We start from the raw sequence: 15,858 nt of genomic DNA on the forward strand, positions 1-15,858 counted from the left end.
CTCTTCATTTTCTGAGTTATCTGTGAATTAATTCAAACTCATATTTCTCTGCCTCCCCACCCCCTACACACATATACACTTTGCTTCAGAAAGAAGAAGGTTTTTTAAGACAGCTCAGTCTCCTTTTTGTCCTTCATTTGAAGTCAGTCAGGAAACAGACAGTGGGAAAAAAGCTGTTTCACATATATCTCTAGAGATACAGAAGAAACGCTTCTTCATCCAAAATGAAATTAAAATCCTGTTCTGGTGATAAGCTCCCCACCCCACATCCACACCACTGTTGTGGAAATGTTCAGCAAAGTCTATTCTTCTTGTGAGATCCTGTAGGGGTCATTCAAGGAGCAAGAAGGAAACCCCAGGAACCTCACTGCCTCACTGCAGCCTGTTGGGTCTATGGCTGCTTCCAAGTGTCCAATATTTTTCTAACCTTGAGCGCCAAGAGAAAAGTTGATGTGTGCCTTCCATTAAACAGGACCCAAGAGAGACTCTGATTTGGAAATAGCAATTTAAGGAGGCACAGCTCAACAGCTGCAGCTCGTCTCTCCGTGGTCCCATGAGCCTGTGTCCCTGGTTATTTTCTGGTAAAATCTAGTCACATGGATGAATGGTGATGGTTTTGTCAAATGTGAGTGGGAAAAACAGCCAGTAGCGACTCTGAGAGTAGGGGAGCAGATTGATCAAATTGCTGACTAATTTAAGTGGTTCCCGGTTTATGCCTTGTAAAGAGATGGGAGAGATGAGGGAAGGTTAGGTGACTCCCTAAGGCCAGAGGTGTGGCCCAGCCTTTCCTCAAGGATGAATTCATTGTGCAAATATCAAGATTTTCCATGGTGCTTGGCACTCTCTCCCTTCCCCTCACCATCAACATCTCGGGGAACATTATCGATAACCAAGTTATCTCTTACCATTGCCCTCCCCATCTCCTCCTTGTAGCCATGATTATGAGACTCTTCGTGGCTCTGGGAGAAGGAGTACTCCAATCCTGGTGTGTTGAATGAAAGACAGTTTGACAAATGGTACTAGTACTGAGTGATGGTATATTGCCACTAGGGTGGGCATCAAGCCAGAACTATGACCTGTGTTTTGAAAATTAGCTTTGAAATGAGAAACCGTGACACTTTGTGGGCAAAATTTAACCGAGTCTCTATGACTCATCCAACTCCTTTATTTCTGTTTAACAAGATCAGAAATCATTAAATTCTATGAGTGCTGAAGTCATTTGCAAGTAAAAGTTCAGCTGATATTAAAAAAAAGAACTGATGTAAGTAAGTGCACACCAGTTACCTGATGTGGAAAAAGCCGAATCCAGTTTGATTATGTCAGGCTGACTCTGAGCTCATTAATACCTCTTCAAGTTACGCAGCCCACGTGGAAACATTTTGATGTTGTCCTCAACCTGGAAAAAAATAACCATTTGAAATTATTTCGGAGAAGAAGCACACTTTGAGGACTGATTCTGAAGTCAGTTTGCTTTTAGTGTTGTTACTTTAATATGCAAGAAGGTGCCTGTATTTTTTAATTTCTGTATTTAGAAATAATTAAGAAAGTGAATTGGCAGTCTTGAAATCACAGTTTAGTCTGGCACATAGTGCTTTAATATATACTGTGGTGTTGCCAACTCCTGGTCAACAGACATGGAGAAGTTTACTGAGGCCTCATCTCTGGTGACCTCGTATGAAGGCAACTGAACAGTGTCAGCTGGAAAACTTGGGGCGCTCTCTCTTCAGAGTTAACTGGTCAACCTTTAACTTCAAGCTTCAACTTTTGTTACATTCCAATGAACCAGCTGAAGAGACTGTAGTATTAACAATCCTTTTCCTTTAATGTGCCATTTACTGGAGTGTGATTTGTGCATCTAGAAGTAGAATTTAAGAAATCACTTTAGCTAGACTGATTATCCCCACTATGGACTCTAGTTAAATTTTAATGTTAGTATCTCCTATGTTGAGTGACAGAAATGTTTAGGGATTGAAGTGTTACTATTACATGCATGTCATGATCAAATTTGGGTTAAAAAATCCTTTTTCTGTTGGACGTTGTGATTTTTTATTTTAATTCCCCTTAAAAAATATACTTGCCTTTCCCACCTTAGTACAGTATGGTGAAGGTAGTAGAAGTTTGATTCATTCATGTGTTTATCCACTTGATGAGTATTTTCCAAACACCTACTACGTGCCAGTCAGCTTGCTGGGCATTGAGGGTGCAGCAGCGCAGAGGACAGGCTAGCAGGGAAGACGAACTGACATTAAACTTGTAATGACTACGGAGTTTACTGAACATTATTTTAGAGAAATAATTTATTTGGAAGTGCCTAGCAGAAGGAACGAAGCTAAACCAGGGTTCTGGAAAGCTCTTCATGGGGAGGTGATATTGAAGCTGTGCCCATGAAGAGTGGTTGGGAGCTGGCTTAGGTGAAACTCTCTTATCAGACCACATGCTTTTCTTCCATCAGATGTACTTATGCCATTGTTCAGCTTTTCAGGTAAAGAGCTAGGATTTCCTATAGGCAATCACACTCTCAATGCGATGTTACAATAGCTGTGGTTACGGTTCTCAACTCCAGTGCTCGTGCTACAACACTGTAGATGTGGTGAGCAAAGACAGCTGGGCCTCTCTTGCTAGGACACCTGAAAACCATGAATCACATTTGTTTAATATTGGATACTTTTTCTATGATTTTGCCTATTTGTCTTCCAAGGACCAAACGTAGATTCAGTGCTTTATAACGACCTGATGGCTGATTTGAAAACAGACACAGGGAGATAGTTTTTGGTTAGTTGAGAAGTTCTTACTCCCCTGCTTCTGACTGGTTAAGAGTTTTGTTATAATAAATTACCTTCTGCTGACATAAGTTGATTGCTTTAGGACTCTTCTAAAATCATGATAGTAGAGTCTTGTTAAGATGTGCTTTAAGAGTCTAAGCATTCTGGAATAGCATCCCAGTTACTTCCTACTGAAATACTAATGTCTGTATGTAGTCAAGGGGGTGGCCGTCACCAGGAAACATAAATATTAAAGGAAAAAGCTGCAAACTATCACAGGAACTGAGGGAGGAAACTACCCCCTGTCTGGGTAAAGTATGTCTGAAACCAGAATAACCCAGAACTGGGCCTGGTGTTGAGTGAACAGGCATCAGCAGCCATTTTGGCCAAAGACACAGGAAAATGGAACATGTGCGACTAGTTCCGTTGTTCCAAGCTTGATGGTTGGAATCTGGATGAGGACTAGCTTTTAAGTCTTCAGTCCCCAGGTAGCCCTCTCATCACCTAATGGTTTTTGCTGGATGGGTGTTTTAAAAGTGAACTTAAGAAGCCATTTGACCTTCATTTTTCCCAGATAATTATTTACAATTGGCCCCCAAGAGTGCTGGCTGGTGGTAAAAAAGGCTAAATGAGAATTGTTCCTAGGGTTAGGGCAGCTGGGTATGGCTGTGTAGTCAGTGCACTGCAAAAGGCACAGGCCTAACGGGAGAGGAGAAGCTGAAGTCCAGACCAGCCAAGAGGAAGGATGCTTTTCTGTAATTTGTCTTTCCAGAGGGGGCACTGTTTGTAATTTAAATAAAGGCATGATATGGACTAGCTGTTGCCCTGCGCAGCCACTTTTGAACTCATGCTCGCAGCTAATTCTGTGGCTTAAAGTAGAATGGGGGTAATATCTAGGTAATTTTTTTCATGGAGAGATATGTCTGTCCAATCCAAACCTTCTGCATTATAAGCTGCATACTTTCTTCTACAAAATATGGTTCAGATGTTACACAGCAATATTTTCACCTTGAAGCTTTCCAGATAAATCCTAAGGATTTCCCAAGGGAGATAACATCTGAGTTCATCTCACAGAGTCTCTCTCTTCCAAGCCTGTCCTATCTCCAGGTTCACATGCCTGGGGTGGCCAAATGACTGTATATGCGACATTGTACTAGATTTCAGGGCCATGTGCTGTTTTCCCCTGGAATCCATCCTAAGCCAGTCTTTGACTAGGTCAGATGCTGCCAAATAACTGTTGGTAATGTACAGTTCTTCCTGCCCCACCTGGCTGCAACATGTCCTATCGTCTCCAGACTAACATCTGGCAGCTCTGCATGTACTTAGCAACTTGCAGATTTCCCTGCATTGATTTACACAAGAGCTTAAAAAAAAAAAAGAACCCAACATTCATTTATCAAATATTTATCAGATACCTACTCTACGTAAGGCTCTGTGCCAGTTTGGGAGACCGTACAAAACATATGAGATATTGTTCATAGATTTCACATGAGAAGCAATGTATGGTTGTCAGTGGTTTCATATGGCTCAACCTGAAATTATAAGCCTGGAGTCAGAAGACCTAGGCTGAAACCTTGGTTCCTCAATTTACTGGATGTGTTACCTTGAGCAAACTTTTTGACTTCCTCTTTCTTTTCGGTAAAAGAAGGAGATGGCCTGCATGACCCTAAGGTCCTTCTTTCAGGATCTTAGGAGTCTAAATCGACCAATCAGGAAGGAGTATTTTATTGCCAGAGAAGCTCGTTCAGTGTGAGGTGTGGAAAAAATAAATGGTAACAGATCCGTGTGTTTAGCAGTGATTTCAGAGGATGTGGCAAAGTTTTAAAAATAAAACTAATCTTAATTCTGCCTAATTTAAAAATAAGTATGTAGCATGGCACCTCAAACCATCGCCATTTAGGCTTTATGTGGCAATCTTTTGCAAAATCTGGAAATTTGGACAAGTTAGAGCATAATACCATTTTCAGCAGAAGCTTTAACATAAGAATAATAACTCTTTATATGTGATTTATCATTTTCAAAGGACTTTCCACATACATTTTCTGATCTGTTGCTTGCACCAACCCCATAAGCCAGGCTGTATTATTTTTCATCCACTTTTTAGGAAACAAAGGCTTAGAGAGATTAAGTGACTCACGACCACCGGCTAACCAGCCAAGGCGGAATTCTAGCCTGCTTCTCTAGTTGTTATTCCTGTATCATTTCCAAACTCTGACTCTCCACGAACAGCAAACCAAAGCGGGGAAAAATCTAGGGAGAAAAAGAAATGCTACAGAGATAGCTGGAAGCAGATGGGAGGACTGTTGTGTGGAGTGGTTCTTTAATAATCCTTTTTCATTGGGACAAAGCTAAGAAGGGCAGAACCACCCCCCCCCCCCGGGCCACTGACGCATGCAACTATGACACTCAAAGGGAAGAGAAATGCTAGGCTGGCTAGTGCAGCGCTCTGAGGAGACTCCACCCCGTAGTTCACCGTGTCTTCGAATGGACGAGGGCATCTGTGTCCCTTCTTTGAGCTGTGACTGTTGTGTCATCCGGGAAACTCCAGCTCCGTCACTGCTGTGGCTGTGGTGGTATCAGAGATCCCTTCACTGTTGCTTCAGGAATTCCTCAGGAGAGTGTACTAGAAACAATTATTTTCAGATGCTCAAGAGGAGATACTTCTAGTGGTCCTGCTGCTGACAAGACACCAGGGGGCAGTTTTCAGGACTCAGCAGCAACATGATGTTTTATTAGGCCCCTGTGTTATGGCCTCACAAGAGCCCAGTCTGATGGTGGTGTATACAAGAAACCACAGATCTTAAGGGGATCTTGCGTAAGACTGAGTAGTATAGTGAGTCACTTGATACATGAGGCAGGTGACTCAGAGTAAAAAGCTACTACAGTGATGTCCACATACGGCTGCCCATTAGAATCATCTGGAGAACTTTTATAATCCCAATTACCAAGTCACACCCCATGCAAACCCAATCACAATGTCTGTGGTGAGAACCAAGTACCACTATTTTTTTAAAGACACCCTGGCTGATTTCGATGTGCAGTAAAGTTTGCAGTTAATGGGCTAGCTAATGATTTGTCCGGAACCTACCATGATTCAACTCCATTGTTTTTAGCTAAAACTGACAATTGCCTTAAAGATGAAGGATGAAGAGACACACTATCTTTTACAATTACTCTTTAAGGTGAATGTGGGAGTGCCAGTTCACCAGGGGAGAATGAATGTGTTTCCATTTGGCCTTGTTAAATGTGGAAGGAGGCCTTCCAGTGGTGCTCACACTAGCTGTTGAACATGTAGTGACATTCATTCAGCAAGTATCTGCAGAGGGCCTACTGTGTACAGGCATCATCCTGGGCTGTGTCAGTTGATAAATAGTGAAAAGGGAACATCAAGAGTTTTATCCTCCCAGAGCTTATCAGCTAAGGAGGGACCCAAAGACATAATTCAGCGATTCCAACACTTTAGGGTTAAGATCGTTGAGAAAACTTACTTTATTCATTTGCACTGGGCCTTATTTCTTCAGGAGGATTTGTGGCAGCAAACACACATAATGAAGTTGTTAGAATATAAATAAGAAACAGAAATCAAGACTAGGGAAAATATAAATAAGAGTGGAGAGTCAATAACAGAAGAAGAAAAATTCATAATTATGCAAGTCATAACGATCCACTTGGGCTGAACTCAAATTTGGCATTAAGTGTCCTGGCAGCCATATTGAGATGGAAACTATGGTTAGTTATAAAGTTCTAATTGTCAGAAAGACAAAAAAATACCGGTTCCTCAGGGAAGGAAAGGCTTTCCTAATCTTGGCTCTTGAGGAAATGTCTCATGCGGAGCTCCATAGTCTCCAACAATATTCCTGTAGTGACTGCAAAAATGGATTTCATAACCACCAGTGCCCTACAGACCCTGCAGTGAAAGTGAGGATATAAAACTAAAATGAAATTTAATAAATCCATTTCTGTCTTGAGTAGGTGACCAGAAGTAAGTTGATTCAGGCCAAATATATGTCCAGATAAACCTATGGCTGAAAGCTGGAATACCTGGGGGACACCCTTATAATAGTCTTCATAATTTCCCTCTACTGGGATTTCAATAGGGCTTATGGTTATATTTTTGATATTCTGGGGTAGAGTTGACAGGTACATATTCCATGTTGTGGATAATGGAATGGTTTATATCAGGGGTCACCATTGTCTGTAAAGGGCCAGGTAGTCATTACTTTAACCCTTGTGGGCCAGTCTCTGTCATAATAGTTGAGCTTTGCAGTCAGCACATGAGCACAGACAACACATGAGTGAATGGGTGTGGCTGTATTCCAATAAAACTCGATTTATAAAAACAGGTGGCTGGTCAAATTTGGCTGACATACTGTTTTACCAACCCCTAGTTTAACCTAAAAGAATTTTAAAAAGCAAAGTATATCATCAGTATTCTTTTGTTGGAATTATGGAATGTTTAGAAACTTGGCAAGTCTTGGTCAGTGGTGACTTTGGCCTCATAATTTAGTTGATAGTAGGTGATGATACATGCTGGAGAGAACATGGATTGTGTTCAGGTTGCAAACTCATTAAGTTCATTGGAGGAACAGGCAGACCCCAAAGCAATCCAGTAAAACTATTCATACATCCAAGTGACACTCAACAGACAGGGAACTTAGGGTTGTTGCAGCCAGAACTGGGCTGGGCCTAAGCATTTTTGTTCCATGTGGAGAAGGAGAATTGTTATGTTCCTCACCTGGAGGTCTCACAAAGCAATATGGATTCTCTATTAAGATCTCATGGTTCCTTAGGAGAGAGAGAAGACATTGGATTATTTCCATCAGGCTGATGTGTGCTATTCACTCCTTTATCATCTTTTCAAGTGCAAAATCTATTCTAGGCTACCCGATGTAGATTCTAACCAACCTTCCATGAGTACAGCCAAAGATGTGGCTGCCCTCAGGAAAAAATATAACATGATTTCACTGTAAAAAGGGCTTAGCTATGAGCAGGTAATATATATTGATGGTTTATCATGGCCTGAATTCTTAAATACCCTCCACCGGTCATAAACTAATCTGGGAAGTTAATTGTGTAATGAAGCTAGCTATCTCAAAGATTAAATCTGGGAGGTCGTCAGAAAAGGTGGCATCAAGTGATTTAGTATCTGCAATAATAGGTGGTTTAGGGTTTCAGCCGTAGAGTTGGTAAAAACACGGCTGTGAATACAGTGGTGGAATCAACCTTTGGGGCTTCATTGTCAGTCTGAACAGAATTTGGTGTACCATACTCTCTGGATAGTAGGAAATAGGTTTGTTTGCTCCATTTGGAATGTCCTAACTATTCACTTCAGCAGCATAAGGTAGTTAAGAGAATAGTTTTATTCATTATAATAGAACAGTCCAGGCTTATGGAGCACAAATACTCTTTACCTTCGTATATCCAGGGCTTAGCCCAGTATCAGATACATAAGGGTCACTCTAAAATGTGTGCCCAGTGAATGAATCCTGGACGATATCATCCTGTCTACAAGGCTAGTGTCACAGAGTGATGGGCTTCCAGGAAAGGGACATGGCTCCTTTTTATGACACAAATTGTGGCAGACACTGGACTACTCCAAAAGAGACTAAGCTTTTTGTTTTGGGATTGGAACAAAATATGCCTACAGAACTTAAAAAGCAGAAAACCACTCAGGTGGAATCACAGTGTTCCCCAGCCGCTATTTCCAGATGGGGGTTGGGGTAAGGGACTGGCAGTCAGATTTATATGACATGTATGAATATTTCAAATTATGGCTTGTTCTTAACAAGCAGTAGTTGAGACCCGAGAAATTTCAAGGATAAATTTCTTTGGGAAAATGTCTGATACCAAAGTTGCCTGTGATTTTGACTTCTTCAGAAATAGCAAGTGACCAAACATCTTATGTTATTCCTTGCTTTCTCTCCTCTGGCCCCTGCCAATAGGCTCACGTATGACAATGACTTTATCAGTTGTTTTAAGAAAACAAATTTCCTTCAACAGAAGTCATAACAGAAGTTATGATCTTCTGGTCATATTTTAAAAAATATCAAGGCCACTAATGAGAAAACATGCATAGAGAATGGGGATGTTCTGAGCCAAAATCAAATCCTGGGTGGCCATGGGAGGTGCTACTGCAGCTCTGGCTCCACCCAACCCTGTGGCCAGGTCTTACGAGTGAGAAGGAAGGAGACAACCAAGAGGATGGGGACGTGTACAGAAACCCTGAGAACCCAGTGGAAGCTCCAGCCCTGAGCATTTTATTGAAGGATTCCACTGCTTACCAGAAGAACTTGGGAATAAGGACAGAAACAAAGAGGAGATGAACTTAAAGCAAAGTCTAACATCACATGGGGGTAGCTTTAACCCAGGTAATTTGTCTTACTGTAAGAGATAAATTGCTTACCCAGTTACATCCAGCAGGTTCCTAAGGGACAAACTTTGACTCCAGGGACATTTATTAAATAACATCCCATCCCTGTTACCTCCACCTTTCCTGATTCCCACATCACCAGACCAAGGGAACTTGAGCATCTGTTCATAGTTTTGCTCCTAACCCTCCCCCACATTAACCACAAGGCAGCAGAAATAGAATGGAGACAAATACTTAACCTGAAGCAGCTTTAGCTTCTAGGTTCGCCTCGCTGTCCTGCTTGGTGTAGGGGGAGAGCCAATTATAAGTTGTCATGATGCCAAGCATCTTTGGGTCCTAGGAATATGTCTGATCTCCAAAGCCAGTATTCATTATTTTTGCCTGTGCATTCATTTGTTCCCTGATCCATCCTGGATGTTCTTGCTCTCAGGGCCTGAGGATCATTTTCTCCGACGCATCGCGGCTCATCTTCCGGCTTAGTTCCTCCAGCGGCGTGCGGGCCACCATCAGACTGTATGCAGAAAGCTACGAGAGGGACCCCAGCGGCCACGACCGGGAGCCCCAGGTACCACGGCAGAGCTGCGCTCTCCGCACTGTGTCATCTTACCTCTCCTGGCAAATGTAGGGAGCTGCTGAGGGCCTTTGGTCGGGGTGATTTTACTTTCTAGAAAGGAGCACTGATAGCTCCAGCTGAAGGACAAGCTTAGAGTGACTCCAGACAAATTTCACTCATTCACTGCAGTGTTTGAAACAGAAAAATTGCTCTCTGGCATCTGTGATGAGTTTAGATCAGCATTTCCCAAACCGCTTGCTTCTCGTGACTGTCCTGCAGTTTGCTGATTGTGGTGACCTCGAGAGAGGCACCTTGTATAGGTAAGTGAAGGACATTTTGTGTTAGTGGCAAGCTGGCCAAACTCTTCAGAGCCTCAACTGTACTCATATAAATGATGAATTTGCAAGTGTTTGGAAAACTCTGGGTTGGACCATGACCTTGAAGTGCCAGTACAGATACTACCCTGGGTTTCTTCTCCGAGTTGCTGCAGAGCAGGGAGGGGCCATGGCTGGTCTGAAGTTAAAGTTAAGGGAGGGCACTGACAAAGCCAGGCTAGCCTATGTTTGGCACAGCTCCCCCAGGTTGTCAATGCAGAGCTAATTAAAAACTCACTTAAAAAAGCAAGAGCACAACCATATCCCCACTCTCATATCTGCTAAAGCTCCAGGCAACATTAATTAACACCAGAAAGCACCCGCTATCGTGTCGGGCACTTCCAGCTACACTGCTGGCTGCCTCTGCCCCCGCTGGTCTCTAGTTCAACCTGGGTTTTAAGGCAGTCTTGATGAGACAGTTCCTCGAGATGAAAACATTGGTTCCACATACAATGCTTCTATTGTGGAGAAATAAAAGAAAAGAAAAACACTGCTTCTCAGTTTAGAATCACCCAGAATTTTCGGTTATAATTTGCCAAAGTTGTGGCATGGATGGCGTAAGGCACCAGGGAGGGTTATCTTTCTTTGTCAGTAGTTCAGTATTTTTAGGTTTTGATTTTTTTTTTTAATGGTTTCTTTCTTTGAAGAGTCTCAAAATACTTGATAAAATGGTACCATAGATCCTTACCCCTGACCCTGTCACCAGATGTCTGGAGTAAAATTATCCCAGATGGGGAAGTAGAGACCTGCAAGGCCGGGGGCTGTGGTCAGGGTCACCGAGAGTGTGAAGGGGCAGAGCATGAGGCCAGCATCGAGTCCTTGGCCTTTCCTTCTCAGGATCACAGGCATTCCCTGCAGGGATGTGCCAAACTCTGCCAACATAATTTGTTAGTGAGTACATTTCACCCAAGATAGTACCAAATTATGCAAGAATTGGAGGCTAACCCCCTCTTTCCATATGAAACTCTTCTGACATCTCATGTTGGGAAGCCAGATTAAAGCAAGGGCCTGAAAGTCCAGAGCTACGTACAGGGTGAGGAATGACATTCCTGGCCTCACCAGCTCTGACTCATTCTGACTTGAGGCTATTTTTTTCTCAGCATTCTTTTCCCTATTTGCATGGGGTAAGTGGCTGTGATATTTGCTTATTTTTATTTACCTATGTACTGACTGCAGAAGTATGATGCCCAGGCCATCAAACATGTGTAAAAAGAATCCTAGGTACATAAGAGTCTCTCTCTGAGGTGGTCCCCAAAAGGCAAGTGGTGCCACTTTTTAAAAAAGACTTCCTTTGAAGCTGAAAACCACCACAAGTATGCTGCTAGAGGGTTGTGTGATAAGTACATACTTCGATCTGTGGGTAAAAACAAAAGTAATGCTTGTTATAGTCACCGTGTGGATTTCCCATCCTGTTGGTCTAGAAATTTTACCATTTTGAATGGTTGGGAAATCCCTTCATTGATAAAGCTCTTCTAATCACTGATATTCCCTCCCTTCCTAATCATAAGGGAGGGTTTTCCCAGACCTAGCTAGGTGGCCCCGGAATATTTAGTTTATGATCTAGCTAAAAATTTTAGATTAAAATAGAACTCCTTATTCAACTACCAGACATCATTGACTCACCAACTTAAAGCTAAATTTATTGTGTAATACATTTCAGTCCAGATACAAGTTAAAGTAAGATTTTAAAAGGCATCTAAACCCCTGAGGAGAAGGAAGCAGCATCTCTGAGCAGGCCCACGGTCTCAGTTACTGCTGAGCTGTACCTAGGCATGCAGTCTGAACCACTGGGGGCCTCCTTCCAGCACAGCTTTCCAGGACCACCTGCTTCTGCCTTCCAAGAGCTCTAGAAGGAAAAGCCTTTGGTTCACAGTTAACAGAGATTAAAAAAAACAAGGCCTGCTCCTCAAGCTGCTAACGTTATTACTGGTCCAGGGCCTGGCAGGGCAACACCAGCTTGTGACGCTTTCTCAGCTGCAGAGACCTTTCCCACCCTTTTTAGCTTATTCCGATTTACAGTCCAGGAAGCAGAGAACAGACCCCCACCCTCCCCGACCCTTACACTATCTCTTGCACTCAGAAACCCAGTAAAGTATCTCTTTAATCTTTCGAGATTCCATTGATAATCTTATTCCAAGTCAACAGGTATTTTTTGTTTTTTTTTCACACCCCCAACTCAATACCCATCCACACTCAAGTTATTTAACAAGAAGACTCCCTTATGATTGCTGTTTAATAAGAGTTCCCTTCCACTATCTCGTCGGCATCTGGCTCTTTGCCTTTGCCCATAGATAGTTTCTTTCCCAGACATTTTAAACACATGTGAACATAACATGTTTTAAACACTAACACTGTGGCTGCCTTGCGGAAGCCTTCATAACTATCCTGGTGAGGCAACTAGGAAGCCTTGTGATGCAGTCTATACGCAGGAGGCTCTACTCCTGCGTGTAGATTTTCCACTTGGGTCCTTTTGCCTAACAGTGATCATGCTATTTGTTTTAAGCAGATGTAAAATAATTTCTTATCTACATCAAAAAAGTATTTTTTAAAAGTTCTATTCATATGTACCTGTGAATTGGTGGGGAGGGGAGGAAAGGGAAGGGGAGGGCTCTGACGAGATAAGGAGGTGGTTAGCCTCGCCCTCACCCTGTGCCCTTGGTAAATCAGGAAGGAAAGCTTCCAAGGCCTATTTCTGGAAGATTACATAGCTTTAAAAATACAAGATTACTTTAATTTTACTGGCAATCAGTAGGCCTTCAACGAGCCCTCAAACCAGCTGGTAATAATTTGGGAAAAGGGATGAGCCAAAAGAATTTCAACTCACAGGTAACCAGGAACAGTCCAATTGTTTTCTTTTTCCTTCCCATAGAGTTTATTAGCAGGGCTGCTAGGTTAACTTTTTATTCCCCTTCTTTCCTTGCCCCTTTGAACTTGAGGGTGGAGTAGCTAATGAATAACAAAAGAGCCCAAAGGAAAAGGAAGGAGAAGTTTTGCTAAGGGCCAGGAGAATCACAGACTGATAATCAGCTCTCTGCTAATCAGCAGTTGGCTTTGGTACTTTAGCTGCAGACTAGAACAGTACCCCACCCCACCTAAGCCCTGGAAGGAGCCAGGTTTTCTCCAGCCCTCCTCGGAAATCAAGGGAATTTAAGTATGTATTTCTGATAAGCTGTACATACAATACTTTAAAAACTAATATCTAAGCACCTGAAGTCTCTCTGCCTTGGATTCATCTGTCAAAAGGAAGGCCATGTAATGTTTTGCTCTACCTGTTCTTATTATGACTTTATAATCCAGAAATATAAAGCACAGAGCCATTTTGTGTTATGTTGGGAGGACATATAATTTATCATCTAAACCATGATACTTCTGAGTGGAAGGGGGCACTAATAATAATTGAGTCTATCCCAGATGGTTACTCCAGCTACACACTTTTGTGCTGTCTTCGATCTGCCCATCTCTTTGGAGAGGAGTTTCTAAGAACATCAGCAATATAAACCTAGTAGTGTAAACAGAGAGAGCAGGCCAGTAAGGGAAGAGTTAAATCAGTGGTTCTCGTCCAGACTGCACATCGGAACCACTTGGGGCCCTTGGTGAGGACACAGTGCCTGAGCCCACTCCCAGAGATTGACTATAATTATCCTGGGATGGGCCTGTAGTTTTAAAAATCACCCAGGAGACTTCTGATTAGCTGAATGCATCTCAGATTTTCGTGTGTGTATGAATCACCTGAGGATCTTTTTAAACTGCAGACTCTGACTCAGATCTGAGTCAGATCTGTATTTCTAACAAGTCCCTGGGCATATTGTGCTGCTGATCCAGGAGCCACACTTTGAACAGCAAAGACTTAGATGAACTGGGAATCCCTAAAAACAGGACATTGAAAAAAAACTTTTAGGGAGGAAATTTAATTTTTATTAAAATTTTTTTTTTAACTTTCAGAATCACTTTATTTTTTAAGTTAAAGTGTAGTTGATTGATCTTGAAATCTAAAACAGTAGAAGAGGCAGCACCTGCTTTCAGTGCCTGTGCCTGTGTGGGCCGCTGCCCTCTAGACTTCCCAGTTCCCACTGGGCTCCACTTGAATGTCTTCTAGGCATCTCCAACCTGACATGTGCAAAACTGAGCTCGAGCCAGCACCTTTCTCCCTCACCCCCCCCAAATTCTACTTCTTTCAGTATGTGGCAGTTCCATCCTTCCAGTAGGTTCAGCCAGAAATCTAGGATTTATCCTTGACTCTTTTTTTTCTTTCTCTCCTACCCCACATCCAATAGCAAATCCTATCAACACGACCTTCAAAACACAGCCAGAGTCCGATCCCATCTGACCACCTCTACCATTTCTACCCAGGGTCAAGCTGCCATTCTCTCTAGATTATTGCCATATTCCCTATCGGGTCTCTTCCCTTCCACTTCCTGCCCACACCCTAGTCTCAGCACAGCAACCAAAAGAATTTTTTCAAGAAATGTGTTAGATCACTCCTCTGAAATCCTCCAGTGGCTCCCCATCTCACTCAGAGAGGAGCCAAAACCCTTCCTGTGGTCTTAGATTCTACTGGAAGTGGCCCCCTTCTCCCTCTGAGCTCATCTCTCACCGCTCATCCATTTCCCTCTCCACTCCAGCCATTGTTCTGTGAACATGCCCAGAACACAGTGACACTTACAGTGGCTGTTCCCTCTTCCTGGAATGCTTTTCTCTCCAATATCTGCATGGCTTGGCCTCTCACTTCTCAGTGAGGGCTCCCCTGGCCACCATACATAAAATAGGCCTCACACCTGAGTACTGCTTAGCTCCCTTGCCCTGATTTACTTTTCTTAGCAGCACATAGTCTCATCTCACATATATATTTACTTGTTTATTTGTTTTACTGTCTGTCTCCACCTAGTAGAATAAAAGCACCAGGAGGCGAAGGCTTAATTTTTTTTTCATTCTCTCCCTAATGCACAGAATACTACCTGGCAGGCAGCAAATGTCCAATACAGTTTTGCCAATTGAATGAAATATGGGCAGTTCACAACTTATGATGGTTCAACTTACGGTTTTTCTATTTTTTGATATTGCAAAAGCAGTAGCATTCAGTAGAAACCATACTTCAAATTTTGATTTTTTTTATTGAAGTATAGTCAGTTTACAATGTTGCATAAATTTCTGGTGTATAGCACAATGTTTCAGTCATACACATACATGCGTACATTCCTTTTCATATTCTTTTTCATTACAGGTTAATACAAAATATTGAATGTAGTTCCCTGTGCTATACTTGTTGTTTATCTATTTCATATATAGTAGTTAGTATCTGCAAATCTCGAACTCCCCAGTTTATCCCTTCCCACCCACTTTCCCCCCTGGTAACCACAAGTGAATTCTGATCTTTTCCCTGGCTAGTGACATGTGGTACCATATACTCTCCAGGATGCTGGGCAGTGGCAGTGAGCCACCGCCACACAATCACAAAGGTAAACAACCGATACACTTACAACCATTCCGTACCCGTACAACCATTCTTTTTCCCTTTCAGTACAGTTTCCAGTAAATTACATGAGCTATTGAACACTTTTATTATAAAATAGGCTTTGTGTTAGATGAATTTGCCCAAGTGTAGACTAATGTTAGGTGTTCTGAGCACGTTTAAGGCAGGCTAGGCTAAGCTATGATGTTCAGTATTAGCTGTATTAAATGCATTTTTGACTTACGGTATTTTCAGCTTAAGATGAGGTTATTAGGAGGTTACCCATCTTGAGCTGAGGAAGATCTATATTCAGTGTTAATTACTTTGGAATATTTCAGACTGATTATATC

The 15,858-nt window shown here is 42.3% G+C and overlaps 1 protein-coding gene across 1 annotated transcript in view; it reads left to right on the plus strand.

The window, feature by feature from the left end:
- The window catches only part of PGM5 (phosphoglucomutase 5), a 160,123-nt gene that overhangs the window by 121,851 nt on the left and 22,414 nt on the right, over positions 1-15,858 (plus strand). Inside the window, exon 10 of the mRNA XM_032477784.1 lies at positions 9,563-9,697. Within this exon, the coding sequence (XP_032333675.1) occupies positions 9,563-9,697 (135 nt within the window). The remainder of the gene's footprint in view (positions 1-9,562; positions 9,698-15,858) is intronic.

Source organism: Camelus ferus, chromosome 4 (assembly GCF_009834535.1).
Source record: "Camelus ferus isolate YT-003-E chromosome 4, BCGSAC_Cfer_1.0, whole genome shotgun sequence".
Classification (NCBI taxonomy): Eukaryota; Metazoa; Chordata; class Mammalia; order Artiodactyla; family Camelidae; genus Camelus; species Camelus ferus.